General features: G+C 40.1%; 1 protein-coding gene and 1 long non-coding RNA gene across 2 annotated transcripts in view; one reads left to right on the top strand and one right to left on the bottom strand.

Moving 5' to 3' along the window:
* The window catches only part of LOC107541709 (uncharacterized), a 54,762-nt gene that overhangs the window by 19,834 nt on the left and 15,340 nt on the right, over positions 1–19,588 (top strand). The window lies entirely within an intron of this gene.
* The window catches only part of UMAD1 (UBAP1-MVB12-associated (UMA) domain containing 1), a 182,270-nt gene continuing 163,349 nt past the window's right edge, over positions 668–19,588 (bottom strand). The window contains exon 4 of the mRNA XM_087821177.1: positions 668–2,571. Within this exon, the coding sequence (XP_087677303.1) occupies positions 2,314–2,571 (258 nt within the window). The 3' untranslated portion in view covers positions 668–2,313. The remainder of the gene's footprint in view (positions 2,572–19,588) is intronic.

The raw sequence follows: 19,588 nt of genomic DNA, 5'->3' as shown, positions 1-19,588 counted from the left end.
ACCTTTCTAGGCTTCAAGGTTCTCTTGAAGGTGGAGTTAGTTGGCTGCTTGTCTTCCAATGTTTTCTTCCAATTTTAAAATAGGAACAGTGATTTATATACAGGATGAGAAAATTAAAATGGTCATTTCTACCATGTTTTTGATAATAGGTTATTAACACTGGTACTTACTATATTTTGTGTTGATGGGATCTATCTAGAGATGTTCATGTGATTTCTCTCAAATCTCTTCAGTCCTATTAAGCCAGAACTAGTGAGTGATGTTTCCATTTTCAATGTTATTCCTTAAAACTTACATATAAGAGAAAATGTCATACTTTTCTCTATACCACATAAACTATTTACTTAAATATTTGCCTCCCAAAGAATCAATAACTTGCATTCAGACAGGAATAATGAAAAGAAAATAATTTTTCTGGCCTGGCCAGTGTGGGTCAGTGGCTGAGCATCGACCTAGGATCCAGGAGACTAAGGTTCAATTCCTGGTCAGGGCACATGCCTGGGTTGCAGGCTCAGTCTCCAGTGGAGGGCATGCAGGAGGCAGCCAATAAATGACTTTCTCATTCATTGATGTTTCTCTGTCTCTCCCTCCCTCCCCCTCCCTCTGAAATCAATACAGGCATATTAAAAAATCATTTTTCTGTATCTGAAATTAAGCAAAATATCAGTTTATTTTTATTCATATTTATTTAAATATAACAATTTTTTAGACAAGTGAAAATATGTATAAGCATATTTATAGCATGGTAGACATAAATACAAGTGAAATGTATAAGTAAGTATTTAAGACAAAATTTAACACATATTGGATAAATTGACGACATACTTACATTGAGCTTTAAGGTACATTAACATGGATATTAAAAAGGATGAGCTTTCACAAAAACTGCTGTAAAATGTTCACATTTTTGTTAGTTATAACAAAACTAACTTAGTTTGTTAGAAATAAGTCATATTTCCTAGACTGATGTTTTACGAAAACTATGTACACATCTAATTTACCTCATGTGGTAATATAATTTGTAAATGACACATTTTTTTCAATAGAAATGTTCCTTTATCTTTTAAATAACAGTGTTTTTATCAAGAACATGCCACATTTATTAAACAAACATGCAGAACACATTAAAACTGAGTAATTCATGTACCTTTAATGCACAGTGTTCAGTTTTGCTATGGCACTCTGTCTTTGTGAAAAATATACTTAAAACCTGGCAAAGAATTAATAAATCCTATTGCTACCATTCAGAATAGGTGTGATTCAAATTTTACATGGCACAGAAAACACTCTATCACAATGTACCACTTCCCTTCGCAGTTTATTGATCAATGGCAGTTCTTTTCTGTTTTAGGTGGAATAAATAATGGACATTGAAGAACTAAAAGTCCCATCTAGTGTATTGCCTATACTCTAACTGGAAATGAGCTGATTTCAGTTTTTCTAGCAGTAAAACATTTCCATCTGTATTACGGCCAACAAATTTCTAAGTAAGGGTGTTACCAGCAAATCATATGTATCATCGTGAGATGTTGGTCTTTGGGAGGTTGAAAGGGAACATGGATCTCTTCCTACACTGGGAACATACGTGGTCAGGAGAACAGATGCCACTGAGGCAGAAGCAGGGAAGTCTTTGGAAAGCTGGCGGGGGAGCACACTCCGAAGAGGCACAGAGGCAGACAGAATCAAAGGCCGGAGCGCAGGAATCACGGTGCAAAGGTCCGCCAGGGGCTTAAGGAAACTGAAATTTATCACTTAAAGAAACAGCAGCCAGAGCATTCTTCTATCAGCAAACTCCCTTGCTTTTTAGGAAAAGTTTTCAATTTCCACATCAGTGTCTATATCAAGACTGAAGACTTTTTTCTGAACTCATTCATAAACACTTTGGAAGAAAGACAATAGTATTAACTCAGGCTTCCTCCAAGTCAGAGAAGAGAATTCACACTCACTCTAGGGGCAGACGTCAGACTTGTGGTAACCAAGGAAAACGCCACAGTTCTTTTTCACAGTTCTAAGATAAATGTGAGGTGTTATATTTTGAAAGCTTGGTTGAAGGAATCTACTCCTTTCATAAAACTACGATTACCTAATTTTTATATTTATTATTTGGCAGAAAGGAAGTAGAACTTAGGTTCAATTTTTATACAAATATACTTCATTCTGAAAAACAGAGCAGTGAACATAATGTTATTTACTTTATGATCCTTGCTTCTCTGAGGGCCTTTAGACAGTGAAACAGCAAAAAACATCAAACAGGTTAAATACAATAAGCAAACTTCTGTTTTAAAGCTGTAAAGGTACAAACAAACATAAAAATTATGAATCACAGAGCACTGAATTTTCAAGAGTAAAATCATACCAAAACCGTGATAGGTTTTCACTGATGTCACAGGTGAGTAAGTGGTCTGGAAGGTCACTGATGGTGCCCTGCACTGCCAGCACATGCGGGGCCAAGGTGAAGGGTACGTCGCTCAGAAGCTCAGCCATTAACGAGCTGTTTTCCAGAGTCTGGCCTGTCTTAGTTTCCGCCTCGGGGCCTGCTACAGTCACACTGGGTGAGTTTTCTTTGCCAGTCTAAAAATACATATATATTCAAATCATTTAGACCTTATGGATTTGGAGGTTTAGTAATGTGGCATGAATATACTGAAATGATAGAGAAATGGGGGAATATATAAGTATTCCCAGGTCAGAACGTAGCTATTTGCTTTACTTGAGAAATATATCCATATAGAGCCCTACTAGGCTTTAAGATGAATCCTAGCCCCTACTCTTACTCAGATTGACCACCCATGACCCCCTCAAACTCAAACCGTCATTCTATTTCTCTAGCCCAGATAATGTCTACAAAGTTGGCTGCTTTTCCAAAGCCTGTATGCTTTCAGGCTCTACAGAATTGCCAGATTCCCTGTGAAACCTTATATCAACACCATCCAATGACCTTGCCCACTTCAGAATGATTACGGGGCAAATTGCCTAGGATATTACTTGGCATTTCCCACCCATGTCCTTGCCAGGTGCTGTTTCATGTGCATATGTCTTACCCCCAACTGGAGACAAGAGGGTCCTTGAGGGCAAGCAATCTAGTTGACATATCTTTGCATTCTCTGCCTTGTATACTTGACTGCCTTACCCTAATATATACCTGAGAGTTTACCTCTAATGTGTACCATAAGTATTGACTGTCTGACTTGCATAGGAACTAACATGTTACTTAAGTTATTCAAATACAAAGAATTGATATTTCTTGTTCAGTTTCTTTAAAATTGGTATATCTTGTATACAGTAGTTTACCAAAAGATGTGCGGTAGGGTGTTCATAGCAGCACTCTATGCAAGACTCAAAGTGGAAATACCTCAGTGTCCACCCATAGTAGAATGGATACACTGAAGTATATTTACAGTAATGAGAATCAACCACCTGCCACTGAAAGTGGCTGAAACCGAAATAAAACCAGTTTAGGCAAACATTTACTCTCCCACCCCCACCTCGTCTCATGCAGACTAAAACTCTGGAGTTTTTACGGAGGCCTACGAGGCCCTCAGTGACCTGCCCCAGGTACCTCTCTGACCTCATCCCCAGCTAGTCTGTCTGGCTCCCTCTGCAGTCTCACTGCCTCCTTGCTGTTGCTCGTGCACACCCAGCCTGCTTCTGCCTCAGGCCTGAGCTTTCCAATCCCGCTGCCCAGGAGGTTCTGTTCCCAGATATACACTGGGCTCCTTCCCTCACCTCATAAGTGTTGGCCCAAATGTCACCTTCTCAACGAGGCCTTTCCTGCCTGCCTTGTTTACACTGTATCCTGCCCCCTCCCCTCTAGCACTCCCTGTCCCCTCCCCTGCCCCTTTCCTCTCCATAGCCCTTAGCACGTCGATCTTTGTTATATAATTTATCCTGATTATAATCCCTCAGAAACTTAAGGAGTTTTTGTCTCTCATGTTCACTGCTGTATCCCAAAATGCCCAGCTCAGTACCTAGTGCTCAGTATTTATTGGTTGGATGAAATTAGACAAGATTTTTGCCTGCATGGGGTTTACATTATAATGGTTATAAATGCTGATAAATTCCTTATCTCTAAGTCTAGAGAAGAATGATTGTGTGTAAGAAATAATTTTTTAAAACTTTTTATGGAAATACAGAAAAGGGTACATAAAGTTTACAGTTTGCTAAATTTTAACCACATCAAACACCTGTGAGCACCCCAATCAAGGAACAGAAACGACAAGCTCCCCCAGAAGCCCTTAGGGTGCTTGCTCTCTTTCAGTCACAATCACCTCCCTGTCTCTGCCACCATCACCATCCTCTCCTCTAACAGCATAGATTGGTTTTACCTATTTTTGTATTTAAATGAAGGTCATCCTATAGTATGAACTCTTTTTGTTTCTGGCTTCTTTCACTCAACATTGTATGTAGGAGATTCTTCCATATTGTTGCACATGGTATAAAAAGAACATATGGTTGCGAAGGAGATACATTCAGACTGATGTCTTAAAAGGGTCATTTTGGTTGCTGTGTTGACAGTAGATAGTGGGGGGCGTGGTGGCCAGGAAAGGAAGCAGGAAGACTAGCTGGGTCTGAGAGAGGACTGTGCATGGATTAGGGTTGGGATCATCAAAGTGAGATGAGCGGTTGGATTTTGGACAGACTTTCAGGATAAGTGGATGTGGGGCATGACAGCAGGGTGGAGTCGAGGATGAAGTTAGAGTTTTTGCCTAAGCAGGAAGATCAAGAGCTCCGTTTTGGTCGTTCCAGGTGCCTCACAGCCAGCCAGGTGGAGCTGGGGCGTGGTGAGAATTGGAGCTGAGTGAGAGAGGCCTGGTGGAGAAAGTCCTCTTGTGCGTGTTTAGAAGAGTATGGGAGCAAAGACAGTGAAGACACATACGGGAACAGACAGCTTTTTCAAGACATCATGCTGTAGATGGGAAAAGAAATATGGGCCAGGAGCTGGAAAGGAATGTGGGGTCAAGTGAGGCTTCTCTTCATCTTATTTTCTGGTTTCTAAATTGGGAGAAATACTGGCAGTTCATAGGCTCACAAGAAAGGAGAAATCTGTGGAGATTCTCTAGAGGAGGAACTGCTCTCTTCACCACGCTATCACATGGTCTGATAACTTGTGTGTGAAAATAAAACAGTGCTTTCTTAGGACTGCAAACAGAACAAAAGTAACCACATCCCATTATGGCAAAGCTTATTAGAAAGGTCCATTGTGCAGTGGACAGAGCCTGCCTGCTGAAACCTAACTGGGACTTAAGTGTCCTCAGTCAGCTGACAGCACAGGTCTGACAGTTCCCCCCTCGGTAAGGGCTTCCCCATTCTCCAGCTTCTTCAAGCCGAGTCTGCAGGGGCTTTGGTTCCCGTGGAGCAGCAGGGCAGTGTTTAAGAGCACAGGCTCTGGAGCCGATCAGCTCGGGTGCAAATCCAAGGTCTCCTGCTTATTAATGTGCAAGTGGCCTTGGGCAAGTTATTTAACTTCTCTGTACCGCCGTGTCCTTAGCTGTATACTGAGATCAAAAGTAGTGCCTATTTCATAGGACTGCTATGAGGATTAAATAATGTCCGCAAGTGGATCAGTGTTTAGCACATTTTAAAGTGGATAAAACCATTCGGAACGTCAGCTCCTACTTAGCTGGGATCCATTCATCTTTTGTTCTTGGCATTCACCAGGTGGTGCAAATACTCTTACCTTCCCTCTTATATCCCTCCCTCTCTCCAATGTCAGGTGTGAGTGTTCCCTAGGTCTGTTAGTCTTTCCTGTGCTTGAACTGTCTTTTCCTCCTTCCTTGTATACAAAATGCTCTTCCTGTCACCAGCCAAATCACCTCCCTTCTTACACGAAAGCATTCTTGGAATCTCACCCTCTCCACTAAAGCACCTGCTTTCTAAACACAACACCTCTAAGGTTTAACTCTCCAGCAGCAACATCTACTTTGTTTGTGCTTTTACCAGTCCTCTTCTGTTTCCTTTACAAATCATTCTTCCAGAAATAACTGAGGACAAGACTGTCAGACTGTATCTAGAACAATAAAGGAACTGAGATGTGGTCTCTTGTTCAAGTTCTCCTGATAAAAGAGCCATATGACCAGAAGGTCCTCAGTCCTTTGTTCTGTAAAATGAGTGGTGAGGGACAGAAAATGATGACAGCAACTAGCACATGTCGAACACTGACTTTGTGCAGGGGTCCATCTAGCTGTTTAAGTGTATTCACTCATTTGCGTTTTGTGGGGTGTGTACTATTATTAGTCCCATGTTACAAACAAGAGGACACTGAGGCACAGAAGGGTTAAGAAAGTTGTCCCAGCCCGGCCAGGTGTGGCTTAGTGGTTGAGCGTCGACCTAGGATCCAGGCGATTGGGGTTCGATTCCCAGTCAGGGCACATGCCCAGGTTGTGGGCTCGATCCCCAGTCGGAGGCATGCAGGAGGCAGCCGATCAATGACTCTCTCATCATTGATGTTTCTATCTCTCTCTCCCCCTCTCCTTTCCTCTCTCTGAAGTCAGTAAAGATATATTTAAAAATAATAATAATTAAAAAAAAAAGTCTCAGGTTACAGAGCTAGTCTGTGGTAAAGCTGAGACCGAACCCAGTGATCTCTAGTGCTCTGATATATTTTAAGAGCCTGCACACTTCAGACATGCTCTGGACAGGCTTACTGAATGGACAAAGCCTTCAGAATTTAGGAAACTGTATTAGAAAATATGACTGTTCCTTACACAGCATATCTTGGCCTCAATTAGAAGGAAAAAAGACTAATATATTTTACCTTTAGGAAGAAAGGACAGAAGCTCAGTAAGGTGACAGATGTTAGACTGAAGGAGGGTAGAAAAGCAACTGAAATTTAACAGATTTAGCCCTTGGAAACGAATCTCCTAGCAGTCTGGTAGGGTGACACCGTGGACAGTAAAACAAGACCGTCTATGACTGATTGCTGCTGAATCTGAGAAAAGAAAGGTACATGGGAAGATGCTACAGTGTTCTTTGTACCTTTGTATATGTTTGAAAATTTTCCATAATCAAAACTTTCCCAAAATTAAATTGACTTAAAAAAAATGTAATGAACAGAGTGTTGCACCAAATGCCTCCTAGAGGATCTGGATTCAGCTGTGCTGCATGGCCTACTCCAGCATCTATCTCCTAACAGTTGGCTGGAGTGCCCTGTTACAGTCTCCATGGAGGCTGCCTGCCTGCCCTCTTGGCAGCAGGGTGAGCACCATGATGCAGCTGCTGTTGGCATGCTGAGAGCTGGAAAGGAAGAAATTATAAGGCAAAACAAGAGTAAGTCACAGAGAAAATGTGAGTCAAAATTCAAGGACCCCACACCCAGTAACCCTGATCACCAAACCTCTAGCTTGGCAGCCAGTGGACGCAGAGGTGGGGGCTGAGGGCTGGAACAGGTGCCTGGGCTCCCTGCAACAAGCAGCCCTCTCTCTCAGACAGAGTCTTTCCATTTTTCTCATCTGCATACTAAACTGGGCCTTTAAAAGGAAGAATGAGCATGCTAACCACAAAAGAGCAAGACGAAGAGAGTCCATTAACCTGATGGTTCATAGCCAGGTTTTTAAAAATGTCTTCAAATGTTATGTTCATAAAACATGCTCATTATCTTTGTGAGTAATCCTGTTCACAGAAATGCTGCTATGATAATGTATGTTCCTGAGATTAAGTTCCTTCATATAATCTTAACACTTCTTTTTCAAATGTTTGCCCTTACATGGTTTAAATATGAGTATACCATGTCAGAATGGCTCTTTCTTAACCATAGGGAGAAATAAATTTCCTTATCAATCTCATTACAACCAACAAAGTTTATAATTAATTAGCTGTTTTCATGTCTGTATAAAGATTATTTCTTGTTCATCAGTTAAACTGTTAAAAAAATGGACCGGCCAAGTTTATCTTGTATTCCTCACATTCTGTTATCTGTGTCTCAAATAATTCCGAGAGGTTTATAGACGCTATTCCTGCCTTTCTTGCAGAGGGACTATAAAGATTCACGAGGTTCAATCTGTAAAATCTTCTCAGAGCTTAGGAGAAAACACACTCCAAGAATACAGGGCGCATAACACTTTCTAGTAAAGGCTTAGAAAACTGAAGTCACTTCCCTGGAGCAGCGGCAGGTTATTGGCATCCTTGTGAACCTCACTCTTGTTTGAAAGCAAGGAAATGCAGTTTTAAGGACAGACGACTTCATTTTTCCTGGCACAGAAGCCCCCATAACCACCATGAAATCCATGAGGGGCGCCAACTCTACAAACCCACTAACAATTTGGAGACCTTATCTACTTGGCTGTACCCAACTAACGTATGAACATTTTATTAATACGAACATCACCTATATTTGGCATCTTTTACAACCTCCTGCTTTTTTTTTTCTGTATCCCATGCCTCAAATAAATAGAATCCTATAAAAGCAAAATTTTGAAGCATTAAAATTTAGAAACCAGCCTTAACCAGAACAGTAATAGAACCTATTAAAAGAACAGGAAATCAAGTATAAAACACTCATCTAACACATTTAATTTACATGCAAAGAAGGTAGCCATATCAAACATATTTCTAGGAGGGACTATCAAGCTCTGGCTGTCTATGCCTTTAAATTCTAATGTCTATAGATGAGAGGCATGTTCCTTTGAACAGCAGCCTGAACAGGCAACACTGTCACTTTATCTCCCCAGATAACTATCCATTCTATTCTGGCTTCAGCTGGTATCTGCTTGCATTACATCAGCTTCTTGATGGGGGAGGAGAGGGGTGCAAATCTAAGTCAGAAGCATCAGGGGACAAGAGGAAAAGGTGACATGAGCTATGGCACAATTAAGGCAGTCCTTAGGCTTCTTATTTTTTCTAAGAAGCTGGTTGGTAAGACATGTCTGGCTAGCTGAGAAGAGGACTGGTGCTCACATCTACTGAAGCCCTAAGCAACAGTCTCCTTTCACTTGTGAGAAATTATGTTGCAATGACAGGTACAGCCTTTCCGATTTTTCTGCAAATTCCCACTACCAAGAACAGTAGTGTCCATACATAGCAAGGGCTCATTAAATATTTTTGAAGGGCACTGAATCTGTTCCCCTTGTTTCTCAGATACTCTAGGCACCCCAGACTTGATTTTTATTTTTATTTTTTTAAAATATATCTTTATTGATTTCAGAGAGAGGAAAGGAGAGGGAGAGAGAGAGATAGAAACATCAATGATGAGAGAGCCATTGATCGAGCCCGCAACCCGGGCATGTGCCCTGACCGGGAATCGAACCCCGATCGCCTGGATCCTAGGTCGACGCTCAGCTGCTGAGCCACGCCCGGCCGGGCAAGACTTGATTTTTAAATTGAGCGGTTAGGCCAAAGAAACCAAAAAAAGCCCAGAACACTTGACCACTGTTACAGATAAATTAGGTGGGAGAAAGCTGAATTCGCTGAAAACCTGAGTGTGCCACAGGACCTGGGCTCCCAGTCCAGGGTGCTGTGTATCCGAGTAGCAAACTGAGAGGCTAGGTTAGCAAGCAGAGATGTTCTTTATTCCCTTAACTTTCTGATCTCTGACACCATTTCGCTTTAAATGTTGGCTCATGATTTTGTTTTTCAATATTTGTTCCCTTTCCTCTCCTTTCCCCCTCAGTATTTCCACCTCCTTGTGCTGCCTGCTTCTCCCGTCCTTCTTTAAAAAGAAAAACACAGTTCTGACTTCCTCTTTTGAGAACTCCAGCTGAATGGATACAAGCGAAGGGGAAGTAGGCGGCTGGCACAGGCCTCTGTAATGCGTTCCATCTTTCTGGGAAGAGCGGCTTGACTGAGCCGGAAAATCTGTACCAGCCAACTGGAGGGGGGCCGTGCAAAGAGGAAAGAGAAGCGTTTGAAGAAAGGAACCAGCAAGAAACTGTGTTCAATGTGGGATCCTGTTTATGCTGGTTTTGAAAATACAAAAGCCTATTCCAGTGATTTTCTTTAAAAAAAAAATTTATAGAAAATCACGATCCCTATCCTTAGGCTGACCAGAAGTCTCATTTTCCCAGCAGGCCTTCCCCCATTTGTCACGGGGCATATTTCACCCCTTCTCTTCTCCAGCCCTACATGACCACCTCCTTGCTAGTCAGCAGGTGGGCTAGCCTCCTACCTAACAGAGAAAAGAGGACCATCAGGTGAGGATCCCCGCAACCTGCCCCGCCCAAAAAGCTGGCCTACATTTGCACCCACCTGTGCTTCCCTCGCCACACGGGCCAGGTGCCCTCCTACCCACAGCTAATCCCTCGCCTGGTGCTCCACATCCAGTGCCCACTCTTCAAGGGCATGGCTGCGTCAATTAGAAGGCATCTCCTAACTGCTAATCTTTCATGTAATCAATTCACCAGTTACGGAAAATTCTCCTCGCGTCTGTATCGCCACTGGCATTGCACCCACTGAACTCCCGCGCTTTGTGCTTTTGTTCACAGCCATGCTGAGAACATGGCACGCTACCTGCTACACTCCGCACCCGCTGCCATCTGCCTCCACCTCTGCCCCTCTGCTGACTCTTCTCCAGCGTTACTAACAATCACCCCTTTGCTAAACTCAGAGGTTTAGGAGTGCTCATCTCATGGCTTCTGTGCCACTTCCTAGTTGTGCCTTCTCTCTCTCGCCTGTTTCTGAGGTGACGGTATTCTCTAGGGCCTCATTTCTCTTCCTTTATTCTTCTCAGTCTCAACTCACTTCCCCGGGTGAGCTTATCCATATCCATGGCACCTTCTCCCCCACTACCAAAAGGTAAATAAGTGTGTAGATAAGTGTATGTGCACACACACACCCAGTTCAAACCCACATTTCTATCTAGAGCTCCTAACTCTATGTCTAACTCCTACCATACATTTTATTTTGTATATTCTGTAGGAATCTTTAACTCAGCACGTTCTAAACCTGGTTCTCATCTCCTTCCCAACACTACCCCCAACTTAACGAATGGTCTTCTTATAGTTTCTGTACTGGAGAAGGGTACCAACACAGTTGCCCAACACACAAACCTGAATTATTTTTGACTTCTCCCTCCCTGGCATGTCACTTCCTCCATCCACTCCATCCACTAAATGAACTAGTCCTACTGATTTTGATGTTTTTAATATCTCCCCAAGTTTCACCTGTTTCTTTTCAGGTCCACTGTTATTCTCCTATTGCAGGCCACCATAGTCTTCTGCCTTGAATGTTGCACGAGTTTACTGCATATGGCCTTGCTTACCTCTCCGATTTCTTTTACTGTTATTCCCTAAAACTCTTTACTCCATCCACACTAAGCTATTTGCTTTTATCCAGATATGCTAGGCTCTCTCTTTAGCTCTGAGCCTGGGCTCATTCAATTTTGCCTAAATTAGAACATCTTTCTTCTGTTCCCTTCATCTTGCCCATTTCAACTTGCCCTTTAGGATGTACATCAAGACTCTTTTAGAAATACTTCCCAAGTAACTCCTCAAATCTAGACTGCGTGCCTGTCCATGTGTTCCCATAACAGCTTGTGCACACCTCTCTCACAGCATATATCACATAGGAATAGAATTATCTGCCCTCTCATGGAACTATGGGCAGCTCAAGAGCTTTCCTCTCCATTTCCCTCACAATCAGAGCAATGCTTGGCTCATAACAGGTGATCAATAGCTGGTTATTGAATGACTAAATGCTTTAAATTTCTTCACAAACTTCATATTCAAGTTTATTCAGAATTACCTAGGAATCATTATATTGATCTTGGATTTCTGCATGTTTTTTTTTTTCTAACAAGATTTTACCAATAGTTTTTCACTAACATGGTAAACTGTGGATGGTATTAGACAGAACTTAAAACTAGTTTGAGACCCCAGCTATATCTATTTCCTAAACAATAAGATGGGTTGTTATTGACTTGCAAAATGAACAACTTCACAAATATGTCTCCCAAAGGAAGTTCAATGAAGCTACAATGTTGATGAAACTGTTTGGGAAATATTTTTACCAGAGGTCCACCTTTCACTGAAGGAGGGGAATAAATTAACCTTATGTACTCCAAATTCCCCTTAATCACCTGCCTTAGTCCGTTAAGGCTACTATTAAAATTTAAAAAAAACACACCCATAGACTGGGTGGCTTATACACAACTGAATTTTTTTTCTCAGTTCTGGAGCCTGGGAAGCTCAAAATCAAGGTTCTAGCAGATTCAGTGTCCGGTGAGGGCCTGGTCCTGGTTTATAGACTGCTCTCTCTTTGCTATAACGTCACATGGCAGAAGGGGCCAGGGATCTCTCAGGGGACTTTTTCATAAGGACACTAATATCATCTATGAGGACTCTACTCTCATGACCTAATCACTTTCCCAAAGGCCCACCTCCAAATGCCCTCACATTGGGGATTAATTTCAACATAGGAATTTGGGTGTGGGGGGCTCATTCAGTCTATAGCATCAACTCGCCTTACACAGCTCTTCTCTCCCAGGGACCAGTATTTCTCCACAAGTATGCAATAGTCTGAGGGAGCTGAAGTGTAGCCTGTTTGGGGGCAGGAGTATGGGGACAGGACCAGCAACAGGGTGGCAGGACTAGGTAAGCACTATAAAGAGATGAGAGCTGAAAAGAAGGTAGGAGAGGGGATGGTTTAATTTCTGTTCACCTCTGTTGAAGAGAAAAGCCTCTTTCTTTCTTTTCTGGTCTCCATAGGGGGGGTTGTTCTCTACACACGTTGGCCTTCTGGCCCAGCCCCTTTCCTCCCCATGGAGATAGACTGAGTTAGCTGGTTGGTGGATGACAGCCATAGGTCCCCCGTTCTAGGTGGGGGAGCTAAACCATGAAGGACCTGAGGGCTAGAGAAAGTCTCTTTCTCTTTCTCTACTTGGACCAGGGAAGGCAAGTAAACAGTGTCTGCTGTGTTGATTTAGACCTTCCTCCCAAGTCAAGACAGGTTACTGGAGCGGGGGAAGTCCATTTCAGCTACTACACTAACCTGCCTCCTCCAGCCTAGGTTGTCAGTCAGGAGGGAGCCATCCTGTTTCTCTGTTTGCTGGCCCTTTGGTCTTATTGCTCCACCAGCTGAGGATGCAGGTGAGAAAAAGGGATGCCTTTTATTAGGACATTAAGGCCCCACCAGTTTCTACTTCCCAAAGCAACTCCACTTATATTGAAAGAGATCACACCAAAACAACAACAAACAAACAAAAACAACAAAGTCATGCAAATATGAAATGACCTGGAAATTAAAACAATATAACAAAGTAATGGTTTTAAAACGTTACATGCCATATACTCTTATAAAACAACTTATTGGTATGATTTTACCTATTTCATAATGTCATTTGTTTAGTGCTTTACACAGCTTTCAAAGTAGCTTTGCATACATGATTTCATTTCAGCCCCACAACCCACTAAATTTGATAGGGAAGCTACTGTTTCTGTTCTCATCTTCGGAGGCTCAAAGTTGAGTGACTGTGTAAGGTCGCACCACTACTAATTGGCAGAGACTTGTACTCTGGGTCTCCTCATTTACAATTCAATGCTGTCCCTCAGATGTACAGGCCATCATCAAGGTAAATAGTTTTAAAGCTTACCTGTCTGGTTGTTGTTGTTTTCTTAAGGGCTTAAGTTTAACAATTTAGGGCTTAAGTTTAACAACTTCTCTATGGTCAAGTATCATCTGGGGTGGAAGATGAATGTCAAAAAATACAGACTCTGCCACCATAGAAACTGAGTTTAAAATAACAGTTCAATTAAGCATCTCATTACTAGGTAAAATCTACCGAGCTGGATACAATATACAATAGCTTAGAAAACTGCAGCATCTGATCAGAGCCAAGGTTACACAAAGGCTTAATCTTCAGTGCGTGAATTCTTCAAGCTTGTTATGTATACCACAGGTCTGACAGATCTGATATCCCTTATTAGTCACACTGGATTCTACTTAACTTCCCATTTATGTAGCTTTATTTGTTCAAAATATCTATTTCACTCCTTCAGAATGCAATACAAGATCATACATTTTCCAGATAATTTCAAAGGAAAACAATGAAACATGATCTTGCACACCTCTCCTCAGCACACTGAATATTAATTTCACTCAAATGATTTTCATTTTGTAAAACAATAAAGTACTTCAACCAACTGTATATACAATAAGGAAATGAAATGCTTTCTATTTTTAAAGCTGGTAAGAAAATATAAATATATTATACTCATTTGTTTTTATATAATTTGATAAATAGTTATCACTTTTATGATATTGAATGAATGGAAATAAATAGTATAGGATACTTGTCGGAAATAATAGAAAGTAAAAAAATATTAAGTGATAGCTACATGCTGGGTTTTTTGGCATGTGCTTTGATGGGATAACATTTGACAAATTCATAACCTAAATATAATATATATTGAAGAACAAACATGTTGATATTATAAGAAATAATAATAAATACTTCATATTAAGGTTGTTTGAAGACAGAAAGCTAATCTGTTTTGCTGCTCTTAGTTTATATTAAAAAGTTTATATCTTGTCACTGTTTCCATCATTATTCAAAAACATAAATATATAATTGTTAGGATGTACTTAGAATTCCCGTGTCCATAGCCAGAAAGAAAAGACGATTATCAGTAGGATCTCACATTCACCCTGTATATAAATATCTTTCTAATCTGAGGAAACAAATAATTCTTTAAGAAAAGCCTTATTGTCTTTGTAATTTGAAATTTTACGTGTGGAATAGTCCATACACTTGGAAATACTACAGTTACTGAATGCACAGCTGTACGTTTTCATGTACAAATGAAAGTGAAAGGAAATGCATCATACCCAATTATAAAGGGAAGCTAATTAAATTCCACTCCGAGGGCATGTAATAGTATTACCCATGCTTGCAGCACCTAACCCAGAACTCCACTAGAAAAACACTGCCTTGGTGAACTGAAGAGGTGAGCAGAAAGCCGTATCGCTTAACCTTGGCTCTCATTTGCAAAAAGGTTGTATTTCAAAATAGGAGATGGGGTTGGAAAAGTAAATACAGCTGTGTTTTCTCCACCCCAGTGAGAATGAAGGGGACATTCGGAATGCAGGAGGCTGAGTCCCTTCTTGGTGCACACTCAGAACCCAAAGGAGTGTCCGTCCTAGTATTTCATTTATGGCTAACTCAGGAAATTTTTTTTTGTATTCAAAATATTACAGATATCCCCTTTAGGAAAATGTTTTTATTGTGGTTAAATATAGACAACATATAATGTACCATCTTAACCATTTTAAGTATATAATTCAGTAGCACTGAATACATTCACTGTGTTATGCAGCTATCACCACTATCCAGCCCTAGAACTTTGTCATCCCAAACAGAAACTGTACTCACTGAACAACTCTCCATCTATGACACTTTTTATCAAATTGCCTGTTTTAGGTACCTCATAAATGGAATCATACAATGTTTGCCCTTTGTGTCTGGCTTATTTCACCTACTATAATGTTTTCAGGAACCATATATGGTGTATCATGTCTCAGAATTTCATTCCTTTTTAAGGCTGAATAATAGTCTATTGTATGTAAATACCATATTTTGTTTATCCATTCATTTGTTGATAGACATTTGGGTTGTTTCCACCCTTTGGCTATTGTAGGATATTTTTAAGCTCAAGTAAAATCAACTAAGTGGAAAACCTAGGAAAAAAATTCTTAAAGGACTGTCAGGATTCAATGAATATAGGAACATAGAATATTTAAGTATGTGGAGGAAAGTTAGCAATAGCCTAAAGTGAGGAAAATAAACTATGGTTACTACTTATTTTGAATTATAAATTTGTCTTTTACAATACATACTTTGGTTTAAAAATCATAATTAAAGTAAGCCTTGCTTACAATATTTTATAAAAACCTAATTGATAGTATTTCAATACCGCTTAAAACAGCTCCATAATCTCTAAGAATTTCTACCCACACTGGAACTGTGCTGTAATTCTTTTGTGGTAATAAAAGGGTAGAATATGTCATTACTTGCTTTCCTGCAAAGTCTACCCAACGATGAGTGAATAATGCTAAGAAATAATTAAAAATGAAAAGCCATGCCCTAGCCGGTTTGGCTCAGTGGTTAGAGTGTCCACCTGAGGACTGCAGGGTCTCTGGTTTGATTCTGGGTCAAGGGCACATACCTTGGTTGCAGGCTCAATTCGTGGCCCAGTTGGGGTGTGTGTGGGAGGCAACTAATAGATGTGTCTCTTTCACATGGATGTTTGTCTCTGTCTCTTCCACTCTTACTAAAAAAATCAATAGAAAGGATATCCTCAGGTGAGGATTAACAACAACAAAAAAGTAAGAAAGCCACAATCATTTCCAAAAAAAACAGGAGGAAAATTTAAAATTCACATAGCTTAATGAATTTTAAAAATTTAATTAAAAAATTTTAAATGTCTCAACAGAGTAACACACTTTATGTAAGTGAAACACATACATAAACAGTGTGGTTGAAAAAATGCTTTCAGATCAACAATAGAAAAGTTGATTAATGTATAATCAATTTTTAGGGTCACCCTTTTTCAGGATTCCTAAGTTTTTAGTGAGAAAGGTAATTATCAGAATATATACTATTGCACATCAACTGAAAATTAATCTGTAAGACTTAGTATAAGGAGCACTAGATCCAAGTCCCAATGACTGCTGCCTCTGCCTAAGCCATGTGGCCTTAAGCAAGTCATTTACCCTTTCTGTTTCATTAACTCCTCTGAAATATGGGATAACTGGACCAGATGATTCAGCTCTAAGTGCCACGATTCCAGGTAGGCCACTGCCAATCTTCAGCAGTAGTGAAAATTCTTAAGGAAATGGCACTGAAATCAATATAAACGATAACTGTAGAAAGAAAGTATCAACTGATGGGTATACATCTTGAGAAGATACTCAGAACTCAGAAAGACAGTCCCAAGGTTATGAAGGATTGCTGCCTTGGAAGCATACCTAACTTCACACTGCTCTTGATTATGATAAACACAGAGAAGCCAAATTAGAAAAATATAGGCAGGTGCCAATCTTCTAACGAGTTATGGCCTAAAAATCACTGTTTTAATTATTAAGATCTCAGAATGTATTTTCTCAGGCCAAAGAGTCCACAACAGAGATGAAATCCTATGTATTTGCATATACAAGAAAATTATTATAATTAATATTACCATTAGAATAACAACAAATTAGATTAAACATATTAAAATTATCTTGGATGTCAGTGCTTGAAAAAAGCAAATTTAGTTGTAGGAGCTGAACTTTGGTAGAGAAGATCAAAGGTACTTCATACTTCAGAGCACTTTAAAGATTGCTAGCCCAGGTCCGTAGTGGGTTATTTTCATTAGATATATCTAGGAAATTTGGACAGTTGTGTTCAAGATTTTTTGTTTAATATCATAAACAGCAAGTGACAAAGTAGAATTTTCCTAAGATTAGTGGCAAAATCTGGTAAAGAGAAGGAAATTAAGAAGGATGTTTATGTGCATGAAAGATTCGCTGGAGGTGGCCATGACTGGTTATCAGAGAAAGTGTAAGCATAATCCATCTCCTACCTGAAGAATGGAATGGGATGTGATGGAAAGAGCCTCACATAGCTCCTTTTTGGCTCCCAGGTGACTGAACCATGGGTCAATTTGGTTTTTACAATGGCCACACCAGGGAACAGAGAGGCCTCACAAAAGGTTGAGGCAGAAGTGTCATCATGTAACTCTGTAAGATCCAGCCATTTGCCTGGTGTTTCTTGGTAACATGAATGCTAGTTTTCAAAGGTCTGACATTTATTTTTTTAAACTATTTTTTATATATCTTTATTGCTTTCCGAGAGAGGAAGGGAGAAGGAGAGGGAGAGAGAGAGATGGAAACATTAATGATGGAAGAGAGTCATTGATTGGCTGCCTCCTGCACACCCCATGCTGGGGATCAAGCCTGCAACCTGGGCATGTGCCCTGGCCGGGAATTGAACCTCGATCTCCTGGATCCTAGGTCTATGCTTAACCACTGAGCCATGCCAGGCCAGGCCAAAGGTCTGGCATTTAAACACAGTTTCTAGGTACTAGATTTTCAGAATTTAGTACAATACAGATTTTCCTTTAGCCTTCTGGAAATAATTGCTGTGATTTCAAGTGGCCCCAAAATGAGCACCTATAATTTACAAAAGTGTCCTTAAATGTATAGAATCTATACTCAGTGTCCAGCAGAGCTTGTTTTCCCTTCCATGTCTTCTTTGCAGGTGAGTTGATATTAGGAATTCTCTGAAGAAACAAACAAGTTATGATAAGGGTGGGAATAAAGGTTTGGATTATGAGCCCTGATATATGCTAATAAGTAAACTATATAATTATTACTGATTCTAATTTCATGAGCTTCATTTTGAGTCAGTCTTAAAGCTGTAATAGTGCACCTATTTCTACTACCACACATACTGGTTTCCATTTAATGATCACTTATTTGCCAGTCACTGTTCTAAGCTCTTTACCTATGTTATCTCATTTAATTTTTTCTGTATGATGTAGGAACTATGTTCCTCTCCATTTAATAGGTGGGAAATACTCAAACACAGAGAATTTTGTCTAACTCTGGAATTGGACTGTTACTATTCTGTGCTGCTCCCAAATCCAGCACAGTCTAAGGACACTTCACTTCATGCCTTTTTAAGTGCAATCCAACTGCTTCCAAAGACCAAAAAGTATCTTCTCCTTTAGAAAGGGTTGTAGAATACTTTCCTAATGATCATATCTTTTCCCTCAATACAAAACATATAGAATTTGGAAGATACCAATTTGGGGGGGGGGGGGGAGTGGAAATAAACACTGGGTATTGTCATTTTTACATCCAGCTGGATATGCTAATTCTATGTGGATTTTAGAAACCCTGAAATTACAGACTGTTTAGACTATTTTAATCCCTAAAAGCATTGCTGGGATCCTGAATATTTTTAAAATAATTTTTTTACCTTAACCAATTATATTCTAGTTAAATGTAAGAACTTAAAGTAACCACATACTGTCCTCTGTTCAATAAAGGTGACTCTTTCTGAGACCAGCCCTGTGTTGCCAGTTGTCCAGCAACAGGGCCTGGCTGCCTTCAGCTGCCCACATTCTCTAGTCCACAGCACTTGGGGAGCAATGGAAGAGGTGCCAGGTGGCTGAGACCTGGGCTGCAATCTGTTCTTGGGAAACAGAAAAGGTACCTTTAACAAGCTCTAACACATGATCTGGGGCCACTGAACATGATTATTCTGGAACCAACTATGCTAAGAGATTATATCACAGGCAAGAAAAGAGAATGAGAACATTTCCGGGACTCAATATAGTTGCGAACTTCTGGGTGGACCCTTAAATGTGAAAAAAGGGGAAGTACATCATCACTATTTATACCCAAAGTAGCACAAATAAAAGTTATGCTTTCATGCTCAAAGTGTACAGTTGTTTTCAAAAGGCCCATGAGTGTATGTTACTTCCTATTTACTTAATTGCTTTGAACTAAAAACTAAACAAAAATTGGTGAAAGTGATGCATTTCAAAATAGAAATTCCATAAATGCTTTAAAAGATAAAAGAAAATTACAAATTTAAAAACAATTTAAAAATTCTGATAATCACAGAGGAATATTTTCACTTACACAGAAACTATATGTAAAGTATTTGCTTTTT

This window comes from Miniopterus natalensis, chromosome 10, assembly GCF_054644295.1.
Source record: "Miniopterus natalensis isolate mMinNat1 chromosome 10, mMinNat1.hap1, whole genome shotgun sequence".
NCBI classification, from domain to species: Eukaryota; Metazoa; Chordata; class Mammalia; order Chiroptera; family Miniopteridae; genus Miniopterus; species Miniopterus natalensis.
This window is presented reverse-complemented; position numbering and strand designations above follow the sequence as displayed.